Here is a 21,615-nt window from a genome sequence, read left to right as displayed (position 1 = left end):
CGTTTTTTTCGGCCAAAAAAAGTCAAAAATTTTTTTGACCTCAAAATGTCATAAAAAACGTCATAGTATAGTAAGGCGTCAAAATCGGCCAAAAAAAGTCAAAATTTTTTTTGACCTCAAAATGTCATAAAAAACGTCATAGTATAGTAAGGCGTTTTTTTCGGCCAAAAAAAGTCAAATTTTTTTTTGACCTCAAAATGTCATAAAAAACGTCATAGTATAGTAAGGCGTTTTTTTCGGCCAAAAAAAGTCAAAATTTTTTTTGACCTCAAAATGTCATAAAAAACGTCATAGTATAGTAAGGCTTCAAAATCGTCCGAAAAAAGTCACAATGTTTTTTGACCTCAAAATGTCATAAAAAACATCATAGTATAGTAAGGCGTCAAAATCGGCCAAAAAAAGTCAAAATTTTTTTTGACCTCAAAATGTCATAAAAAACGTCATAGTATAGTAAGGCGTTTTTTTCGGCCAAAAAAAGTCAAAATTTTTTTTGACCTCAAAATGTCATAAAAAAGTCATAGTATAGGAAGGCGTTTTTTTCGGCCAAAAAAAGTCAAACATTTTTTTGACCTCAAAATGTCATAAAAAACGTCATAGTATAGTAAGGCTTCAAAATCGTCCGAAAAAAGTCACAATGTTTTTTGACCTCAAAATGTCATAAAAAACATCATAGTATAGTAAGGCGTCAAAATCGGCCAAAAAAAGTCAAAATTTTTTTTGACCTCAAAATGTCATAAAAAACGTCATAGTATAGTAAGGCTTTTTTTTCGGCCAAAAAAAGTCAAAATTTTTTTTGACCTCAAAATGTCATAAAAAAGTCATAGTATAGGAAGGCGTTTTTTTCGGCCAAAAAAAGTCAAACATTTTTTTGACCTCAAAATGTCATAAAAAACGTCATAGTATAGTAAGGCGTCAAAATCGACCAAAAAAAGTAAAAAAAATTTTTGACCTCAAAATGTCATAAAAAACGTCATAGTATAGTAAGGCGTTTTTTTCAGCCAAAAAAAGTCAAAATTTTTTTTGACCTCAAAATGTCATAAAAAACGTCATAGTATAGTAAGGCGTTAAAATCAGCCAAAAAAAGTCAAAAATTTTTTTGACCTCAAAATCTCATAAAAAACGTCATAGTATAGTAAGGCTTCAAAATCGTCCGAAAAAAGTCAAAAAATTTTTTGACCTCAAAATGTCATAAAAAACGTCATAGTATAGTAAGGCGTTTTTTTCGGCCAAAGAAAGTCACATTTTTTTTTGACCTCAAAATGTCATAAAAAACGTCATAGTATAGTAAGGCGTTTTTTTCGGCCAAAAAAAGTCACAATTTTTTTTGACCTCAAAATGTCATAAAAAACGTCATAGTATAGTAAGGCGTTTTTTTCGGCCAAAAAAAGTCAAATTTTTTTTTGACCTCAAAATTTCATAAAAAACGTCATAGTATAGTAAGGCGTTTTTTTCGGCCAAAAAAAGTCCAAATTTTTTTTGACCTCAAAATGTCATAAAAAACGTCATAGTATAGTAAGGCGTTTTTTTCGGCCAAAAAAAGTCAAATTTTTTTTTGACCTCAAAATGTCATAAAAAACGTCATAGTATAGTAAGGCGTTTTTTTCGGCCAAAAAAAGTCAAATTTTTTTTTGACCTCAAAATTTCATAAAAAACGTCATAGTATAGTAAGGCGTTTTTTTCGGCCAAAAAAAGTCAAAATTTTTTTTGACCTCAAAATTTCATAAAAAACGTCATAGTATAGTAAGGCGTTTTTTTTCGGCAAAAAAAAGTCACATTTTTTTTGACCTCAAAATGTCATAAAAAACGTCATAGTATAGTAAGGCGTTTTTTTCGGCCAAAAAAAGTCACATTTTTTTTTGACCTCAAAATGTCATAAAAAACGTCATAGTATAGTAAGGCTTCAAAATCGTCCGAAAAAAGTCACAATGTTTTTTGACCTCAAAATGTCATAAAAAACGTCATAGTATAGTAAGGCTTCAAAATCGTCCGAAAAAAGTCACAATGTTTTTTGACCTCAAAATGTCATAAAAAACATCATAGTATAGTAAGGCGTCAAAATCGGCCAAAAAAAGTCAAAAATTTTTTTGACCTCAAAATGTCATAAAAAACGTCATAGTATAGTAAGGCTTTTTTTACGGCCAAAAAAAGTCAAAATTTTTTTTGACCTCAAAATGTCATAAAAAAGTCATAGTATAGTAAGGCGTTTTTTTCGGCCAAAAAAAGTCAAAAATTTTTTTGACCTCAAAATATCATAAAAAACGTCATAGTATAGTAAGGCGTCAAAATCGACCAAAAAAAGTAAAAAAATTTTTTGACCTCAAAATGTCATAAAAAACGTCATAGTATAGTAAGGCTTCAAAATCGTCCGAAAAAGTCACAATGTTTTTTGACCTCAAAATGTCATAAAAAACATCATAGTATAGTAAGGCGTCAAAATCGGCCAAAAAAAGTCAAAAATTTTTTTGACCTCAAAATGTCATAAAAAACGTCATAGTATAGTAAGGCTTTTTTTTCGGCCAAAAAAAGTCAAAATTTTTTTTGACCTCAAAATGTCATAAAAAAGTCATAGTATAGTAAGGCGTTTTTTTCGGCCAAAAAAAGTCAAAAATTTTTTTGACCTCAAAATATCATAAAAAACGTCATAGTATAGTAAGGCGTCAAAATCGACCAAAAAAAGTAAAAAAATTTTTTGACCTCAAAATGTCATAAAAAACGTCATAGTATAGTAAGGCGTTTTTTTCAGCCAAAAAAAGTCAACATTTTTTTTGACCTCAAAATGTCATAAAAAACGTCATAGTATAGTAAGGCGTTAAAATCAGCCAAAAAAAGTCAAAAATTTTTTTGACCTCAAAATGTCATAAAAAACGTCATAGTATAGTAAGGCTTCAAAATCGTCCGAAAAAGGTCAAAAATTTTTTTGACCTCAAAATGTCATAAAAAACGTCATAGTATAGTAAGGCGTTTTTTTCGGCCAAAAAAAGTCAAAAATTTTTTTGACCTCAAAATCTCATAAAAAACGTCATAGTATAGTAAGGCTTTTTTTCAGCCAAAAAAAGTCAAATTTTTTTTTACCTCAAAATTTCTTAAAAAACGTCATAGTATAGTAAGGCGTTAAAATCAGCCAAAAAAAAAGTCACATTTTTTTTTTACCTCAAAATTTCATAAAAAACGTCATAGTATAGTAAGGCTTCAAAATCGTCCGAAAAAAGTCAAAATTTTTTTGGACCTCAAAATGTCATAAAAAACGTCATAGTATAGTAAGGCGTTAATATTGGCCAAAAAAAGTAAAAAATTTTTTTGACCTCAAAATGTCATAAAAAACGTCATAGTATAGTAAGGCGTCAAAATCGGCCAAAAAAAGTCAAAATTTTTTTTGACCTCAAAATGTCATAAAAAATGTCATAGTATAGTAAGGCGTCAAAATCGTCTGAAAAAAGTCAAAATTTTTTTGGACCTCAAAATGTCATAAAAAACGTCATATTATAGTTAAGCTTTTTTTCGGCCAAAAAAAGTCAAAAATTTTTTTGACCTCAAAATGTCATAAAAAACGTCATAGTATAGTAAGGCGTTAAAATCAGCCAAAAAAAGTCAAAATTTTTTTTGACCTCAAAATTTCATAAAAAACGTCATAGTATAGTAAGGCTTCAAAATCGACCGAAAAAAGTCAAAAAATTTTTTGACCTCAAAATGTCAAAAAAAACGTCATAGTATAGTAAGGCGTTTTTTTCGGCCAAAAAAAGTCAAAAATTTTTTTGACCTCAAAATGTCATAAAAAACGTCATAGAATAGTAAGGCGTTTTTTTCGGCCAAAAAAAGTAAAATTTTTTTTTGACCTCAAAATCTCATAAAAAACGTCATAGTATAGTAAGGCTTCAAAATCGTCCGAAAAAAGTCAAAAATTTATTTGACCTCAAAATGTCATAAAAAAGCCATAGTATAGTAAGGCGTTTTTTTCGGCCAAAAAAAGTCAAAATTTTTTTTGACCTCAAAATATCATAAAAAACATCATAGTATAGTAAGGCGTTTTTTTCGGCCAAAAAAAGTCAAAAATTTTTTTGACCTCAAAATCTCATAAAAAACGTCATAGTATAGTAAGGCTTTTTTTCAGCCAAAGAAAGTCAAATTTTTTTTGACCTCAAAATTTCTTAAAAAACGTCATAGTATAGTAAGGCGTTAAAATCAGCCAAAAAAAAAGTCACATTTTTTTTTTTACCTCAAAATTTCATAAAAAACGTCATAGTATAGTAAGGCTTCAAAATCGTCCGAAAAAAGTCAAAATTTTTTTGGACCTCAAAATGTCATAAAAAACGTCATAGTATAGTAAGGCGTTTTTTTCAGCCAAAAAAAGTCAAAATTTTTTTTGACCTCAAAATGTCATAAAAAACGTCATAGTATAGTAAGGCGTTAATATTGGCCAAAAAAAGTAAAAGATTTTTTTGACCTCAAAATGTCATAAAAAACGTCATAGTATAGTAAGGCGTCAAAATCGGCCAAAAAAAGTCAAAATTTTTTTTGACCTCAAAATGTCATAAAAAATGTCATAGTATAGTAAGGCGTCAAAATCGTCTGAAAAAAGTCAAAATTTTTTTGGACCTCAAAATGTCATAAAAAACGTCATATTATAGTTAAGCTTTTTTTCGGCCAAAAAAAGTCAAAAAAATTTTTGACCTCAAAATGTCATAAAAAAACGTCATAGTATAGTAAGGCGTTAAAATCAGCCAAAAAAAGTCAAATTTTTTTTTGACCTCAAAATCTCATAAAAAACGTCATAGTATAGTAAGGCTTCAAAATCGTCCGAAAAAAGTCAAAAAATTTTTTGACCTCAAAATGTCATAAAAAACGTCATAGTATAGTAAGGCGTTTTTTTCGGCCAAAAAAAGTCAAAATTTTTTTTGACCTCAAAATGTCATAAAAAACGTCATAGTATAGTAAGGCGTTAAAATCAGCCAAAAAAAGTCACATTTTTTTTTGACCTCAAAATGTCATAAAAAACGTCATAGTATAGTAAGGCGTTTTTTTCAGCCAAAAAAAGTCAAAATTTTTTTTGACCTCAAAATGTCATAAAAAAGTCATAGTATAGTAAGGCGTTTTTTTCGGCCAAAAAAAGTCCAAATTTTTTTTGACCTCAAAATATCATAAAAAACATCATAGTATAGTAAGGCGTTTTTTTCGGCCAAAAAAAGTCAAAAATTTTTTTGACCTCAAAATGTCATAAAAAACGTCATAGTATAGTAAGGCGTTAAAATCAGCCAAAAAAAGTCAAAAATTTTTTTGACCTCAAAATGTCATAAAAAACGTCATAGTATAGTAAGGCGTCAAAATCGGCCAAAAAAAGTCAAAATTTTTTTTGACCTCAAAATGTCATAAAAAATGTCATAGTATAGTAAGGCGTCAAAATCGTCTGAAAAAAGTCAAAATTTTTTTGGACCTCAAAATGTCATAAAAAACGTCATATTATAGTTAAGCTTTTTTTCGGCCAAAAAAAGTCAAAAAAATTTTTGACCTCAAAATGTCATAAAAAAACGTCATAGTATAGTAAGGCGTTAAAATCAGCCAAAAAAAGTCAAATTTTTTTTTGACCTCAAAATCTCATAAAAAACGTCATAGTATAGTAAGGCTTCAAAATCGTCCGAAAAAAGTCAAAAAATTTTTTGACCTCAAAATGTCATAAAAAACGTCATAGTATAGTAAGGCGTTTTTTTCGGCCAAAAAAAGTCAAAATTTTTTTTGACCTCAAAATGTCATAAAAAACGTCATAGTATAGTAAGGCGTTAAAATCAGCCAAAAAAAGTCACATTTTTTTTTGACCTCAAAATGTCATAAAAAACGTCATAGTATAGTAAGGCGTTTTTTTCAGCCAAAAAAAGTCAAAATTTTTTTTGACCTCAAAATGTCATAAAAAAGTCATAGTATAGTAAGGCGTTTTTTTCGGCCAAAAAAAGTCCAAATTTTTTTTGACCTCAAAATATCATAAAAAACATCATAGTATAGTAAGGCGTTTTTTTCGGCCAAAAAAAGTCAAAAATTTTTTTGACCTCAAAATGTCATAAAAAACGTCATAGTATAGTAAGGCGTTAAAATCAGCCAAAAAAAGTCAAAAATTTTTTTGACCTCAAAATGTCATAAAAAACGTCATAGTATAGTAAGGCGTCAAAATAGGCCAAAAAAAGTCAAAATTTTTTTTGACCTCAAAATGTCATAAAAAACGTCATAGTATAGTAAGGCGTCAAAATCGGCCAAAAAAAGTCAAAAATTTTTTTGACCTCAAAATCTCATAAAAAATGTCATAGTATAGTAAGGCGTCAAAATCGTCTGAAAAAAGTCAAAATTTTTTTGGACCTCAAAATGTCATAAAAAACGTGATATTATAGTTAAGCTTTTTTTCGGCCAAAAAAAGTCAAAAATTTTTTTGACCTCAAAATGTCATAAAAAACGTCATAGTATAGTAAGGCTTCAAAATCGACCGAAAAAAGTCAAAAAAATTTTTGACCTCAAAGTTTCAAAAAAAAACGTCATAGTATAGTAAGGCGTTTTTTTCGGCCAAAAAAAGTCAAAAATTTTTTTGACCTCAAAATGTCATAAAAAACGTCATAGTATAGTAAGGCGTCAAAATTGGCCAAAAAAAGTCAAAATTTTTTTTGACCTCAAAATGTCATAAAAAACGTCATAGTATAGTAAGGCGTTTTTTTCGGCCAAAAAAAGTCAAATTTTTTTTTGACCTCAAAATGTCATAAAAAACGTCATAGTATAGTAAGGCGTTTTTTTCGGCCAAAAAAAGTCCAAATTTTTTTTGACCTCAAAATGTCATAAAAAACGTCATAGTATAGTAAGGCGTTTTTTTCGGCCAAAAAAAGTCAAATTTTTTTTTGACCTCAAAATTTCATAAAAAACGTCATAGTATAGTAAGGCGTTTTTTTCGGCCAAAAAAAGTCAAAATTTTTTTTGACCTCAAAATGTCATAAAAAACGTCATAGTATAGTAAGGCGTTTTTTTCGGCCAAAAAAAGTCAAATTTTTTTTGACCTCAAAATGTCATAAAAAACGTCATAGTATAGTAAGGCTTCAAAATCGTCCGAAAAAAGTCACAATGTTTTTTGACCTCAAAATGTCATAAAAAACATCATAGTATAGTAAGGCGTCAAAATCGGCCAAAAAAAGTCAAAATTTTTTTTGACCTCAAAATGTCATAAAAAACGTCATAGTATAGTAAGGCTTTTTTTTCGGCCAAAAAAAGTCAAAATTTTTTTTGACCTCAAAATGTCATAAAAAAGTCATAGTATAGGAAGGCGTTTTTTTCGGCCAAAAAAAGTCAAACATTTTTTTGACCTCAAAATGTCATAAAAAACGTCATAGTATAGTAAGGCGTCAAAATCGACCAAAAAAAGTAAAAAAATTTTTTGACCTCAAAATGTCATAAAAAACGTCATAGTATAGTAAGGCGTTTTTTTCAGCCAAAAAAAGTCAAAATTTTTTTTGACCTCAAAATGTCATAAAAAACGTCATAGTATAGTAAGGCGTTAAAATCAGCCAAAAAAAGTCAAAAATTTTTTTGACCTCAAAATCTCATAAAAAACGTCATAGTATAGTAAGGCTTCAAAATCGTCCGAAAAAAGTCAAAAAATTTTTTGACCTCAAAATGTCATAAAAAACGTCATAGTATAGTAAGGCGTTTTTTTCGGCCAAAGAAAGTCACATTTTTTTTTGACCTCAAAATGTCATAAAAAACGTCATAGTATAGTAAGGCGTTTTTTTCGGCCAAAAAAAGTCACAATTTTTTTTGACCTCAAAATGTCATAAAAAACGTCATAGTATAGTAAGGCGTTTTTTTCGGCCAAAAAAAGTCAAATTTTTTTTTGACCTCAAAATTTCATAAAAAACGTCATAGTATAGTAAGGCGTTTTTTTCGGCCAAAAAAAGTCAAATTTTTTTTGGACCTCAAAATTTCATAAAAAACGTCATAGTATAGTAAGGCGTTTTTTTCGGCCAAAAAAAGTCAAACATTTTTTTGACCTCAAAATGTCATAAAAAACGTCATAGTATAGTAAGGCGTCAAAATCGGCCAAAAAAAGTCAAAATGTTTTTTGACCTCAAAATGTCATAAAAAACGTCATAGTATAGTAAGGCGTTTTTTTCGGCCAAAAAAAGTCAAACATTTTTTTGACCTCAAAATGTCATAAAAAACGTCATAGTATAGTAAGGCGTCAAAATCGGCCAAAAAAAGTCAAAAATTTTTTTGACCTCAAAATGTCATAAAAAACGTCATAGTATAGTAAGGCGTTTTTTCGGCCAAAAGAAGTCAAAAATTTTTTTGACCTCAAAATCTCATAAAAAACGTCATAGTATAGTAAGGCTTCAAAATCGGCCAAAAAAAGTCAAAATGTTTTTTGACCTCAAAATGTCATAAAAAACGTCATAGTATAGTAAGGCGTTTTTTTTTTCGGCCAAAAAAAGTCAAAATTTTTTTGACCTCAAAATGTCATAAAAAACGTCATAGTATAGTAAGGCGTCAAAATTGGCCAAAAAAAGTCAAAATTTTTTTTGACCTCAAAATGTCATAAAAAACGTCATAGTATAGTAAGGCGTTTTTTTCGGCCAAAAAAAGTCAAAAATTTTTTTGACCTCAAAATCTCATAAAAAACGTCATAGTATAGTAAGGCGTTTTTTTTTTCGGCCAAAAAAAGTCAAAAATTTTTTTGACCTCAAAATGTCATAAAAAACGTCATAGTATAGTAAGGCGTTAAAATCAGCCAAAAAAAGTCAAAATTTTTTTTGACCTCAAAATTTCATAAAAAACGTCATAGTATAGTAAGGCTTCAAAATCGACCGAAAAAAGTCAAAAATTTTTTTGACCTCAAAATGTCAAAAAAAACGTCATAGTATAGTAAGGCGTTTTTTTCGGCCAAAAAAAGTCAAAAAAATTTTTGACCTCAAAATGTCATAAAAAACATCATAGTATAGTAAGGCGTCAAAATCGGCCAAAAAAAGTCAAAATTTTTTTTGACCTCAAAATGTCATAAAAAACGTCATAGAATAGTAAGGCGTTTTTTTCGGCCAAAAAAAGTCAAATTTTTTTTTGACCTCAAAATCTCATAAAAAACGTCATAGTATAGTAAGGCTTCAAAATCGTCCGAAAAAAGTCAAAAAATTTTTTGACCTCAAAATGTCATAAAAAACGTCATAGTATAGTAAGGCGTTAAAATCAGCCAAAAAAAGTCAAAATTTTTTTTGACCTCAAAATTTCATAAAAAACGTCATAGTATAGTAAGGCTTCAAAATCGACCGAAAAAAGTCAAAAATTTTTTTGACCTCAAAATGTCAAAAAAAACGTCATAGTATAGTAAGGCGTTTTTTTCGGCCAAAAAAAGTCAAAAAAATTTTTGACCTCAAAATGTCATAAAAAACATCATAGTATAGTAAGGCGTCAAAATCGGCCAAAAAAAGTCAAAATTTTTTTTGACCTCAAAATGTCATAAAAAACGTCATAGAATAGTAAGGCGTTTTTTTCGGCCAAAAAAAGTCAAATTTTTTTTTGACCTCAAAATCTCATAAAAAACGTCATAGTATAGTAAGGCTTCAAAATCGTCCGAAAAAAGTCAAAAAATTTTTTGACCTCAAAATGTCATAAAAAACGTCATAGTATAGTAAGGCGTTTTTTTCGGCCAAAAAAAGTCAAAATTTTTTTTGACCTCAAAATGTCATAAAAAACGTCATAGTATAGTAAGGCGTTAAAATCAGCCAAAAAAAGTCACATTTTTTTTTGACCTCAAAATGTCATAAAAAACGTCATAGTATAGTAAGGCGTTTTTTTCAGCAGAAAAAAATCAAAAAATTTTTTGACCTCAAAATGTCATAAAAAAGTCATAGTATAGTAAGGCGTTTTTTTCGGCCAAAAAAAGTCCAAATTTTTTTTGACCTCAAAATATCATAAAAAACATCATAGTATAGTAAGGCGTTTTTTTCGGCCAAAAAAAGTCAAAAATTTTTTTGACCTCAAAATCTCATAAAAAACGTCATAGTATAGTAAGGCTTTTTTTCAGCCAAAAAAAGTCAAAATTTTTTTTGACCTCAAAATGTCATAAAAAACGTCATAGTATAGTAAGGCGTTAATATTGGCCAAAAAAAGTAAAAAAATTTTTTGACCTCAAAATGTCATAAAAAACGTCATAGTATAGTAAGGCGTCAAAATCGGCCAAAAAAAGTCAAAATTTTTTTTGACCTCAAAATCTCATAAAAAATGTCATAGTATAGTAAGGCGTCAAAATCGTCTGAAAAAAGTCAAAATTTTTTTGGACCTCAAAATGTCATAAAAAACGTCATATTATAGTTAAGCTTTTTTTCGGCCAAAAAAAGTCAAAAATTTTTTTGACCTCAAAATGTCATAAAAAACGTCATAGTATAGTAAGGCGTTAAAATCAGCCAAAAAAAGTCAAATTTTTTTTTGACCTCAAAATTTCATAAAAAACGTCATAGTAGGCTATAGTAAGGCGTCAAAATTGGCCAAAAAAAGTCAAAATTTTTTTTGACCTCAAAATGTCATAAAAAACGTCATAGTATAGTAAGGCTTCAAAATCGACCGAAAAAAGTCAAAAATTTTTTTGACCTCAAAATGTCATAAAAAACGTCATAGTATAGTAAGGCGTTTTTTTCGGCCAAAAAAAGTCAAAAATTTTTTTGACCTCAAAATGTCATAAAAAACGTCATAGTATAGTAAGGCTTCAAAATCGTCCGAAAAAAGTCAAAAATTTATTTGACCTCAAAATGTCATAAAAAAGCCATAGTATAGTAAGGCGTTTTTTTCGGCCAAAAAAAGTCAAAATTTTTTTTGACCTCAAAATATCATAAAAAACATCATAGTATAGTAAGGCGTTTTTTTCGGCCAAAAAAAGTCAAAAATTTTTTTGACCTCAAAATCTCATAAAAAACGTCATAGTATAGTAAGGCTTTTTTTCAGCCAAAGAAAGTCAAATTTTTTTTGACCTCAAAATTTCTTAAAAAACGTCATAGTATAGTAAGGCGTTAAAATCAGCCAAAAAAAAAGTCACATTTTTTTTTGACCTCAAAATTTCATAAAAAACGTCATAGTATAGTAAGGCTTCAAAATCGTCCGAAAAAAGTCAAAATTTTTTTGGACCTCAAAATGTCATAAAAAACGTCATAGTATAGTAAGGCGTTTTTTTCAGCCAAAAAAAGTCAAAATTTTTTTTGACCTCAAAATGTCATAAAAAACGTCATAGTATAGTAAGGCATTAATATTGGCCAAAAAAAGTAAAAGATTTTTTTGACCTCAAAATGTCATAAAAAACGTCATAGTATAGTAAGGCGTCAAAATCGGCCAAAAAAAGTCAAAATTTTTTTTGACCTCAAAATGTCATAAAAAATGTCATAGTATAGTAAGGCGTCAAAATCGTCTGAAAAAAGTCAAAATTTTTTTGGACCTCAAAATGTCATAAAAAACGTCATATTATAGTTAAGCTTTTTTTCGGCCAAAAAAAGTCAAAAAAATTTTTGACCTCAAAATGTCATAAAAAAACGTCATAGTATAGTAAGGCGTTAAAATCAGCCAAAAAAAGTCAAATTTTTTTTTGACCTCAAAATCTCATAAAAAACGTCATAGTATAGTAAGGCTTCAAAATCGTCCGAAAAAAGTCAAAAAATTTTTTGACCTCAAAATGTCATAAAAAACGTCATAGTATAGTAAGGCGTTTTTTTCGGCCAAAAAAAGTCAAAATTTTTTTTGACCTCAAAATGTCATAAAAAACGTCATAGTATAGTAAGGCGTTAAAATCAGCCAAAAAAAGTCACATTTTTTTTTTGACCTCAAAATGTCATAAAAAACGTCATAGTATAGTAAGGCGTTTTTTTCAGCCAAAAAAAGTCAAATTTTTTTTTGACCTCAAAATGTCATAAAAAAGTCATAGTATAGTAAGGCGTTTTTTTCGGCCAAAAAAAGTCCAAATTTTTTTTGACCTCAAAATATCATAAAAAACATCATAGTATAGTAAGGCGTTTTTTTCGGCCAAAAAAAGTCAAAAATTTTTTTGACCTCAAAATGTCATAAAAAACGTCATAGTATAGTAAGGCGTCAAAATAGGCCAAAAAAAGTCAAAATTTTTTTTGACCTCAAAATGTCATAAAAAACGTCATAGTATAGTAAGGCGTCAAAATCGGCCAAAAAAAGTCAAAAATTTTTTTGACCTCAAAATCTCATAAAAAATGTCATAGTATAGTAAGGCGTCAAAATCGTCTGAAAAAAGTCAAAATTTTTTTGGACCTCAAAATGTCATAAAAAACGTCATATTATAGTTAAGCTTTTTTTCGGCCAAAAAAAGTCAAAATTTTTTTGACCTCAAAATGTCATAAAAAACGTCATAGTATAGTAAGGCGTTAAAATCAGCCAAAAAAAGTCAAAAACTTTTTTGACCTCAAAATGTCATAAAAAACGTCATAGTATAGTAAGGCGTCAAAATCGGCCTAAAAAGTCAAATTTTTTTTGACCTCAAAATTTCATAAAAAACGTCATAGTATAGTAAGGCGTCAAAATTGGCCAAAAAAAGTCAAAATTTTTTTTGACCTCAAAATGTCATAAAAAACGTCATAGTATAGTAAGGCTTCAAAATCGACCGAAAAAAGTCAAAAAAATTTTTGACCTCAAAGTTTCAAAAAAAAACGTCATAGTATAGTAAGGCGTTTTTTTCGGCCAAAAAAAGTCAAAAATTTTTTTGACCTCAAAATGTCATAAAAAACGTCATAGTATAGTAAGGCGTCAAAATTGGCCAAAAAAAGTCAAAATTTTTTTTGACCTCAAAATGTCATAAAAAACGTCATAGTATAGTAAGGCGTTTTTTTCGGCCAAAAAAAGTCAAATTTTTTTTTGACCTCAAAATTTCATAAAAAACGTCATAGTATAGTAAGGCGTTTTTTTCGGCCAAAAAAAGTCAAAAATTTTTTTGACCTCAAAATGTCATAAAAAACGTCATAGTATAGTAAGGCGTTTTTTTCGGCCAAAAAAAGTCAAATTTTTTTTTGACCTCAAAATGTCATAAAAAACGTCATAGTATAGTAAGGCTTCAAAATCGTCCGAAAAAAGTCACAATGTTTTTTGACCTCAAAATGTCATAAAAAACATCATAGTATAGTAAGGCGTCAAAATCGGCCAAAAAAAGTCAAAATTTTTTTTGACCTCAAAATGTCATAAAAAACGTCATAGTATAGTAAGGCTTTTTTTTCGGCCAAAAAAAGTCAAAATTTTTTTTGACCTCAAAATGTCATAAAAAAGTCATAGTATAGGAAGGCGTTTTTTTCGGCCAAAAAAAGTCAAACATTTTTTTGACCTCAAAATGTCATAAAAAACGTCATAGTATAGTAAGGCGTCAAAATCGACCAAAAAAAGTAAAAAAATTTTTTGACCTCAAAATGTCATAAAAAACGTCATAGTATAGTAAGGCGTTTTTTTCAGCCAAAAAAAGTCAAAATTTTTTTTGACCTCAAAATGTCATAAAAAACGTCATAGTATAGTAAGGCGTTAAAATCAGCCAAAAAAAGTCAAAAATTTTTTTGACCTCAAAATCTCATAAAAAACGTCATAGTATAGTAAGGCTTCAAAATCGTCCGAAAAAAGTCAAAAAATTTTTTGACCTCAAAATGTCATAAAAAACGTCATAGTATAGTAAGGCGTTTTTTTCGGCCAAAGAAAGTCACATTTTTTTTTGACCTCAAAATGTCATAAAAAACGTCATAGTATAGTAAGGCGTTTTTTTCGGCCAAAAAAAGTCACAATTTTTTTTGACCTCAAAATGTCATAAAAAACGTCATAGTATAGTAAGGCGTTTTTTTCGGCCAAAAAAAGTCAAATTTTTTTTTTACCTCAAAATTTCATAAAAAACGTCATAGTATAGTAAGGCGTTTTTTTCGGCCAAAAAAAGTCAAAATTTTTTTTGACCTCAAAATGTCATAAAAAACGTCATAGTATAGTAAGGCGTTTTTTTCGGCCAAAAAAAGTCAAAATTTTTTTTGACCTCAAAATGTCATAAAAAACGTCATAGTATAGTAAGGCGTTTTTTTCGGCCAAAAAAAGTCAAATTTTTTTTTGACCTCAAAATTTCATAAAAAACGTCATAGTATAGTAAGGCGTTTTTTTCGGCCAAAAAAAGTCAAAATTTTTTTTGACCTCAAAATGTCATAAAAAACGTCATAGTATAGTAAGGCGTTTTTTTCGGCAAAAAAAAGTCAAATTTTTTTTGACCTCAAAATGTCATAAAAAACGTCATAGTATAGTAAGGCGTTTTTTTCGGCCAAAAAAAGTCACATTTTTTTTTGACCTCAAAATGTCAAAAAAAACGTCATAGTATAGTAAGGCGTTTTTTTCGGCCAAAAAAAGTCAAAAATTTTTTTGACCTCAAAATGTCATAAAAAAGTCATAGTATAGTAAGGCGTTTTTTTCGGCCAAAAAAAGTCAAAAATTTTTTTGACCTCAAAATATCATAAAAAACGTCATAGTATAGTAAGGCGTCAAAATCGACCAAAAAAAGTAAAAAAATTTTTTGACCTCAAAATGTCATAAAAAACGTCATAGTATAGTAAGGCGTTTTTTTCGGCCAAAAAAAGTCAAAAATTTTTTTGACCTCAAAATCTCATAAAAAACGTCATAGTATAGTAAGGCTTTTTTTCAGCCAAAAAAAGTCAAATTTTTTTTTACCTCAAAATTTCTTAAAAAACGTCATAGTATAGTAAGGCGTTAAAATCAGCCAAAAAAAAAGTCACATTTTTTTTTTACCTCAAAATTTCATAAAAAACGTCATAGTATAGTAAGGCTTCAAAATCGTCCGAAAAAAGTCAAAATTTTTTTGGACCTCAAAATGTCATAAAAAACGTCATAGTATAGTAAGGCTTTAATATTGGCCAAAAAAAGTAAAAAATTTTTTTGACCTCAAAATGTCATAAAAAACGTCATAGTATAGTAAGGCGTCAAAATCGTCTGAAAAAAGTCAAAATTTTTTTGGACCTCAAAATGTCATAAAAAACGTCATATTATAGTTAAGCTTTTTTTCGGCCAAAAAAAGTCAAAAATTTTTTTGACCTCAAAATGTCATAAAAAACGTCATAGTATAGTAAGGCGTTAAAATCAGCCAAAAAAAGTCAAAATTTTTTTTGACCTCAAAATTTCATAAAAAACGTCATAGTATAGTAAGGCTTCAAAATCGACCGAAAAAAGTCAAAAATTTTTTTGACCTCAAAATGTCAAAAAAAACGTCATAGTATAGTAAGGCGTTTTTTTCGGCCAAAAAAAGTCAAAAAAATTTTTGACCTCAAAATGTCATAAAAAACATCATAGTATAGTAAGGCGTCAAAATCGGCCAAAAAAAGTCAAAAATTTTTTTGACCTCAAAATGTCATAAAAAACGTCATAGAATAGTAAGGCGTTTTTTTCGGCCAAAAAAAGTCAAATTTTTTTTTGACCTCAAAATCTCATAAAAAACGTCATAGTATAGTAAGGCTTCAAAATCGTCCGAAAAAAGTCAAAAAAATTTTTGACCTCAAAATGTCATAAAAAACGTCATAGTATAGTAAGGCGTTTTTTTCGGCCAAAAAAAGTCAAAATTTTTTTTGACCTCAAAATGTCATAAAAAACGTCATAGTATAGTAAGGCGTTAAAATCAGCCAAAAAAAGTCACATTTTTTTTTTACCTCAAAATGTCATAAAAAACGTCATAGTATAGTAAGGCGTTTTTTTCAGCAGAAAAAAATCAAAATTTTTTTTGACCTCAAAATGTCATAAAAAAGTCATAGTATAGTAAGGCGTTTTTTTCGGCCAAAAAAAGTCCAAATTTTTTTTGACCTCAAAATATCATAAAAAACATCATAGTATAGTAAGGCGTTTTTTTCGGCCAAAAAAAGTCAAAAATTTTTTTGACCTCAAAATCTCATAAAAAACGTCATAGTATAGTAAGGCTTTTTTTCAGCCAAAAAAAGTCAAAATTTTTTTTGACCTCAAAATGTCATAAAAAACGTCATAGTATAGTAAGGCGTTAATATTGGCCAAAAAAAGTAAAAAAATTTTTTGACCTCAAAATGTCATAAAAAACGTCATAGTATAGTAAGGCGTCAAAATCGGCCAAAAAAAGTCAAAATTTTTTTTGACCTCAAAATCTCATAAAAAATGTCATAGTATAGTAAGGCGTCAAAATCGTCTGAAAAAAGTCAAAATTTTTTTGGACCTCAAAATGTCATAAAAAACGTCATATTATAGTTAAGCTTTTTTTCGGCCAAAAAAAGTCAAAAATTTTTTTGACCTCAAAATGTCATAAAAAACGTCATAGTATAGTAAGGCGTTAAAATCAGCCAAAAAAAGTCAAATTTTTTTTTGACCTCAAAATTTCATAAAAAACGTCATAGTAGGCTATAGTAAGGCGTCAAAATTGGCCAAAAAAAGTCAAAATTTTTTTTGACCTCAAAATGTCATAAAAAACGTCATAGTATAGTAAGGCGTTTTTTTCGGCCAAAAAAAGTCAAAAATTTTTTTGACCTCAAAATGTCATAAAAAACGTCATAGTATAGTAAGGCGTCAAAATTGGCCAAAAAAAGTCAAAATTTTTTTTGACCTCAAAATGTCATAAAAAACGTCATAGTATAGTAAGGCTTCAAAATCGACCGAAAAAAGTCCAAATTTTTTTTGACCTCAAAATGTCAAAAAAAAACGTCATAGTATAGTAAGGCGTTTCTTTCGGCCAAAAAACGTCAAATTTTTTTTTGACCTCAAAATGTCATAAAAAACGTCATAGTATAGTAAGGCTTCAAAATCGACCGAAAAAAGTCAAAAATTTTTTTGACCTCAAAATGTCAAAAAAAACGTCATAGTATAGTAAGGCGTTTTTTTCGGCCAAAAAAAGTCAAAAATTTTTTTGACCTCAAAATGTCATAAAAAACGTCATAGTATAGTAAGGCGTCAAAATCGGCCAAAAAAAGTCAAAAAAATTTTTTACCTCAAAATGTCATACAAACGTCATTCAGCCATAAGGCGTCAAAATATGCCAATAAAAGTTATATTTTAGTAAGACCTCAAAATGTCATAAAACCCGTCATACAGCCGTAGTGAGTAGTGTTGGTTAGATAAGGCGTCATGAAGCGTTTCGACACCAAACTCTATTGATAGTGTCATTCAAAAAATTTTTTACCTCAAAATGTCATACAAACGTCATTCAGCCATAAGGCGTCAAAATATGCCAATAAAAGTCATATTTTAGTAAGACCTCAAAATGTCATAAAACCCGTCATACAGCCGTAGTGAGTAGTGTTGGTTAGATAAGGCGTCATGAAGCGTTTCGACACCAAACTCTATTGATAGTGTCATTCCTGTGTCACTGAATACTGACACCTGATGGACTTTAAAAATCCCAACAGGCAACCTAGTTGACAGACTCAACTGACACTGATTTGATGACCTAGTATTTACAATAATAGTCATTCTATTTTATATTGTATTATTTCATATTTTCATTTAAATTTAAAATATCTTTGATATTTTTAGATACAGTCAATAAATAATGTGAACATGTATCATAACGTGAAAATCTAAGTGAACATGTGAACGAGGATGCTTGTGGACTGGGATTTTGTTTTACTAATTTTTTTCCATAATTGCTGATGAATTTGACAATGAACTGCAAAAGATGAGAGATTGTTTTTGCAGATGCATCCTGTTGACATATGCGCTTCCTTATAAACACAGTTTTATAAACCTTTTACAAAATCTTCACCAAGTTAAATTAATGGGAGCCCTGATTATGTTGTGTGTTGTTTACAATCCAGACCATGTTCCAGTATGTGACCAGCCTAATGAAGCAGGGCTACCAGGAGGAGTGCATCCGACAGCGTCACCTCACACTCTCTCCGAAGGACAGACCGGAAAAGAGGAACACAGCGCTATGAGATGCTTCTTTGCTTCACCACAACTCAGACTGTTTCTACCAGTTGCAGCACAGAAATGTGTCTGTGTATATAGTGTATTTACCATCTTGTTTTCTACATTACTCATGTTTGCCGCAGTAATTGTTTGCTATTTTCTCAAGAACGGACAGAAATCATACATGCCGACTTTTAACAGAGCACTTTATTTCTGAAATTCAGCTGAAGTCCTCTTCCATGAGATCAGGACTCAGCAGCGTGACGAGACAATACAACAAATGGTTGACAGAGTATACTGGCTGTGGCTAAACCTGCCTTTTAATTGTGGTAAACAGAATATTATTTGAATTACAGCCAATATTTTGTCTCTGTATTCATAACTCAGAAATGACTTTCAGTAAAATCTATGACTTGAACTTTTTTTGTGCAAACTCAATCATGTCGTGGTGTTTTACAATTTAAGATGTTCACTGTGACAGCTTGGCATTGGTATGTGGTTCAAAAATGGGGTTGGTGGGGGGCGGGGGGTAGCACAAGAATATTCATTGTACTTCAAAAGGTAAAATAAAGACATAAAATACAATTTCATCTCAAAAACAAACAACAACAACAAAAACTGAGCCAAGTCAAAGACAGTGAAATTTGACAAAATAATAAACCCGATCTTATTTAGTTCTGTATTTCTGAGCACCCATGCTGAAATTTCAAAGAATATTTAAGAAATAGAAATTCGATTAACTGGAAAATTAAAAATCCTTCTAAAGAAACTGCTGAATTGAAACATGCCAACACAGCTCACAGGTTAGCCGTTAATATAACATAAATAGGGACTCTAACAATTAAATAGAATGAAAGGCGATTAATCATTGGGCTCCATGAATTTGGCCCCAGAGGTGACACAGCTGTTGATGAACTGGTTTCAGAAGCAGAAGCCCTGGAAATTCAATAAAGCTGACCTGCTTCATCTTGTATGAGTTTTGAGAAATCCTCAGGTGTTCTGTTCCAGATCACCAATGGCACTGAACAGCCAGGGATGAGACGTTACCATCCAAACAACGGCATAGTATCAAAGCAGTCACCGGGTGGATGACCGGTGATTCTGAGGCCTCGGGTGAATGGGTAGAAAGCCGGGTGGAGGTGGAGGCCTTTCCCATTTCCCCCACCGGTCGTTTAGGTAACCAAGGTTATGTTAAAGAGTCTGTTACTCATTGGGTGGCTTTGGTTTTCTTGCTTTTGCTTTTCTTATCTTTCTTCTTAAGTCCATCCATGTGAGCTCTAAGGAGGTTGGAGTACGCCTGTAAAGACGAGATTACAATTTAGTCACAAATGACTCATTCATCAACGGCAGTAATGAAACAAAAGATAATGTTCAACAAACGTTTAACAACATCAAGGAGACCTAATCAAGAGAATGTGATCTGGGCTAATAGGGCTGAACGACTTTGGAAAATAATCTAATTGCGATTTCCATGTGCCGTTTTGAAGTACGCTCGTATGGAGTTACGCTTTCAAATATTTCTGTAATTGATCCTTGCCGGGTGGTCTTTGGTTTACTTCAGTAGGTGCTCAGAATTTTAGCCATGCAACTATCGTACACTCTTGTGCTGAAACAAGTTAGTAGTGTAGCCCCGTGAGGTAGCAACCTTACCAAGGCAGGTTTTGCACAATACCTGACGCTGCGCAACATCTTCTTTTTGATAAAAATCCAAAATAGCCCCACACAACTGACATACTGCTCCTCTTTGGCACTAAATTTTCCGCAGTGTCAGCTTCTGTCGAGCCTGAGGCCATTCTTAAAACAGATGAACATGCAATCGCTCTCTCGCGTGTCGTGTGACAGGGTGTAATCACAGTTTCTGAGGTTGAAAAATCACGTTTTTTCACACACAATTTCACAATATGATTGCAAATGCAATTAATCATCCAGCCCTACTAATAGCTTCCAAAACATTAAAACATGAAATTAGCTCAACCCACCATCTGAAACTTGATTACTTCTTTGGTGCTGACCTGAAATTGCAAGAAAATTCAGCATCAATGTAAAAAGCATCAAAAGCAAAAGATTTAGAAATCTTCAAATTCAGACATCAGGAAACGCTCACCACTGTGCTAATTTTCTTCTTGCCATCAGACGCTCTGAGAAGACATTTGTTGTCTGCTGGTTCAAATGACTCTGAGTGGCCCTTTCTGGGCACCGGCTTGGTTCTCCCATCATCTGAAAACACAAACATGCATCCGTGCAACAGCAATTCATAAGATTTCCTTTCTCATTTAAGTTGAATGATCACTGACAACAATGAGGAGGAGCCCACTTACATTTCTTTAGTGTGATAACAACACTGCCAGATGTTCTGCACTTCTGGAAGAGCCGTGTGAGCTCTGTGAGGAACTGAGGAACAGAGAGAAAAAGCTGATCTTAATGCTTCATTTTATATATTCTAGCAGTCTTATCCAAAATATAAACACAGCTGGGGACAGGACATATTTAGTGTTAATATTTAATCGTCTCTCCAAATATACTGGTTAATTACACACAATAATTACTGTCTAATACAACAGGCCTGCAATAAATTCTACCTGGGTGGGTGCCACCCAATGCTCAATTTTGTCGAAACTGTTTCAAAGACATGGTGACTTCTTAACTATACGCCGCTGTGCTAGATTACATTAACTCTAAGTGTAACTTTAAGTTACCTAATAAGTTTCTACAGGGATTTGATAGGTAACCAATAAGCGGGTAACTAGTATTTAAGAAACCAAATAAGAGAGCCACGACATGTCAGTTATTTTGCTTTGGTTATTTCTGTTTCAAAAATAGCTAACGTTACTGGTTGCTAACTCACAAAGTTTGACTAGCGCTACCTACACCTGGCGTCTCCGTAAAAAACAGCTTTAGCATTAAGCAAAGCATCAAACAAATTCTACAGGGCTTTATATTACAACCTAACCCTAACCCTAACCCTGCTATAAAGTATAATATCTGGACATTTCATTTATCAGCCCAACTCTGAACCAGTGTTAGCTTCGACCTAACGTTAGCAGGCTAGCCAAATGAGTCGGTTTAGCGATCCGCTCGTCTAACGTTGGGGTAGCTCGCTAGTTAGCTGTTAGATAGCTAATGCAGACAGTGTCAATTTCTAGGTTACAACCAGTCACAACAACACACCAAGTAACTCACTATGTATTTTTTATTCTTACCGAGTCATTTTCAAGGAGCACCATGTTTCTGACCTCAGCTCAGCTGTATCGTTTGCTCACTAGGCGCAAGCTAACTGCTCTGTGAAGCACACGTACTACACAAACCGGAGCCCCGCCCTGCGCCCTCACCCCCAGGGCTGTGGTTTGCTCACAGCGCCACCTGCTGTCAGGGAGGCGGACGTACACACAACTCAACACCCATACAGTCAGCCATCATTAAGGTGATTTTGAACAGTGAACTCAGCACCAAATAATGTAGACACCACTTTCTATCCGTGGCAGAGAATGAAGACTTGAAATGATCACCATGCTGTGTCAAGCTGGGGCAGCTGCAGTGAGTATGGATGTGGCTGTATCTGTGGATGTGGCTGACATTGAGATTCATTTAGAGGAACAAGCCATGTGTCACATTTCTTTTCAGTGTTTTTACAGCATCACACAGGAGCAAATATAGATTGTTTTACAGGCTTTATGATTGATAAGGTTATTTTAATGAAAAAAAAAAGGAGTACTGGAC

The 21,615-nt window shown here is 30.9% G+C and overlaps 2 protein-coding genes across 2 annotated transcripts in view; one reads left to right on the top strand and one right to left on the bottom strand.

Annotated features, from left to right (window-relative positions):
- The window catches only part of xgb (x globin), a 35,255-nt gene extending 17,164 nt beyond the window's left edge, over window positions 1-18,091 (top strand). Inside the window, exon 5 of the mRNA XM_041060039.1 lies at window positions 17,805-18,091. Coding sequence (XP_040915973.1) covers window positions 17,805-17,924 — 120 coding nt within the window. The 3' untranslated portion in view covers window positions 17,925-18,091. The remainder of the gene's footprint in view (window positions 1-17,804) is intronic.
- srp14 (signal recognition particle 14) lies at window positions 18,088-21,513 on the bottom strand. Its single transcript, XM_041060040.1, has 5 exons — window positions 21,099-21,513; window positions 20,217-20,289; window positions 20,003-20,115; window positions 19,878-19,910; window positions 18,088-19,195 (listed from the first exon to the last, which is right to left on the bottom strand). Exons 1-5 carry the CDS (start codon window positions 21,120-21,122, stop codon window positions 19,106-19,108), a joined length of 333 nt encoding a protein of 110 aa, XP_040915974.1. The 5' UTR covers window positions 21,123-21,513; the 3' UTR covers window positions 18,088-19,105.
- Window positions 21,514-21,615: the final 102 nt, after the last annotated feature.

The sequence above is a fragment of the Toxotes jaculatrix genome, chromosome 17 (genome assembly GCF_017976425.1).
Source record: "Toxotes jaculatrix isolate fToxJac2 chromosome 17, fToxJac2.pri, whole genome shotgun sequence".
Taxonomy (NCBI): Eukaryota; Metazoa; Chordata; class Actinopteri; family Toxotidae; genus Toxotes; species Toxotes jaculatrix.
This window is presented reverse-complemented; position numbering and strand designations above follow the sequence as displayed.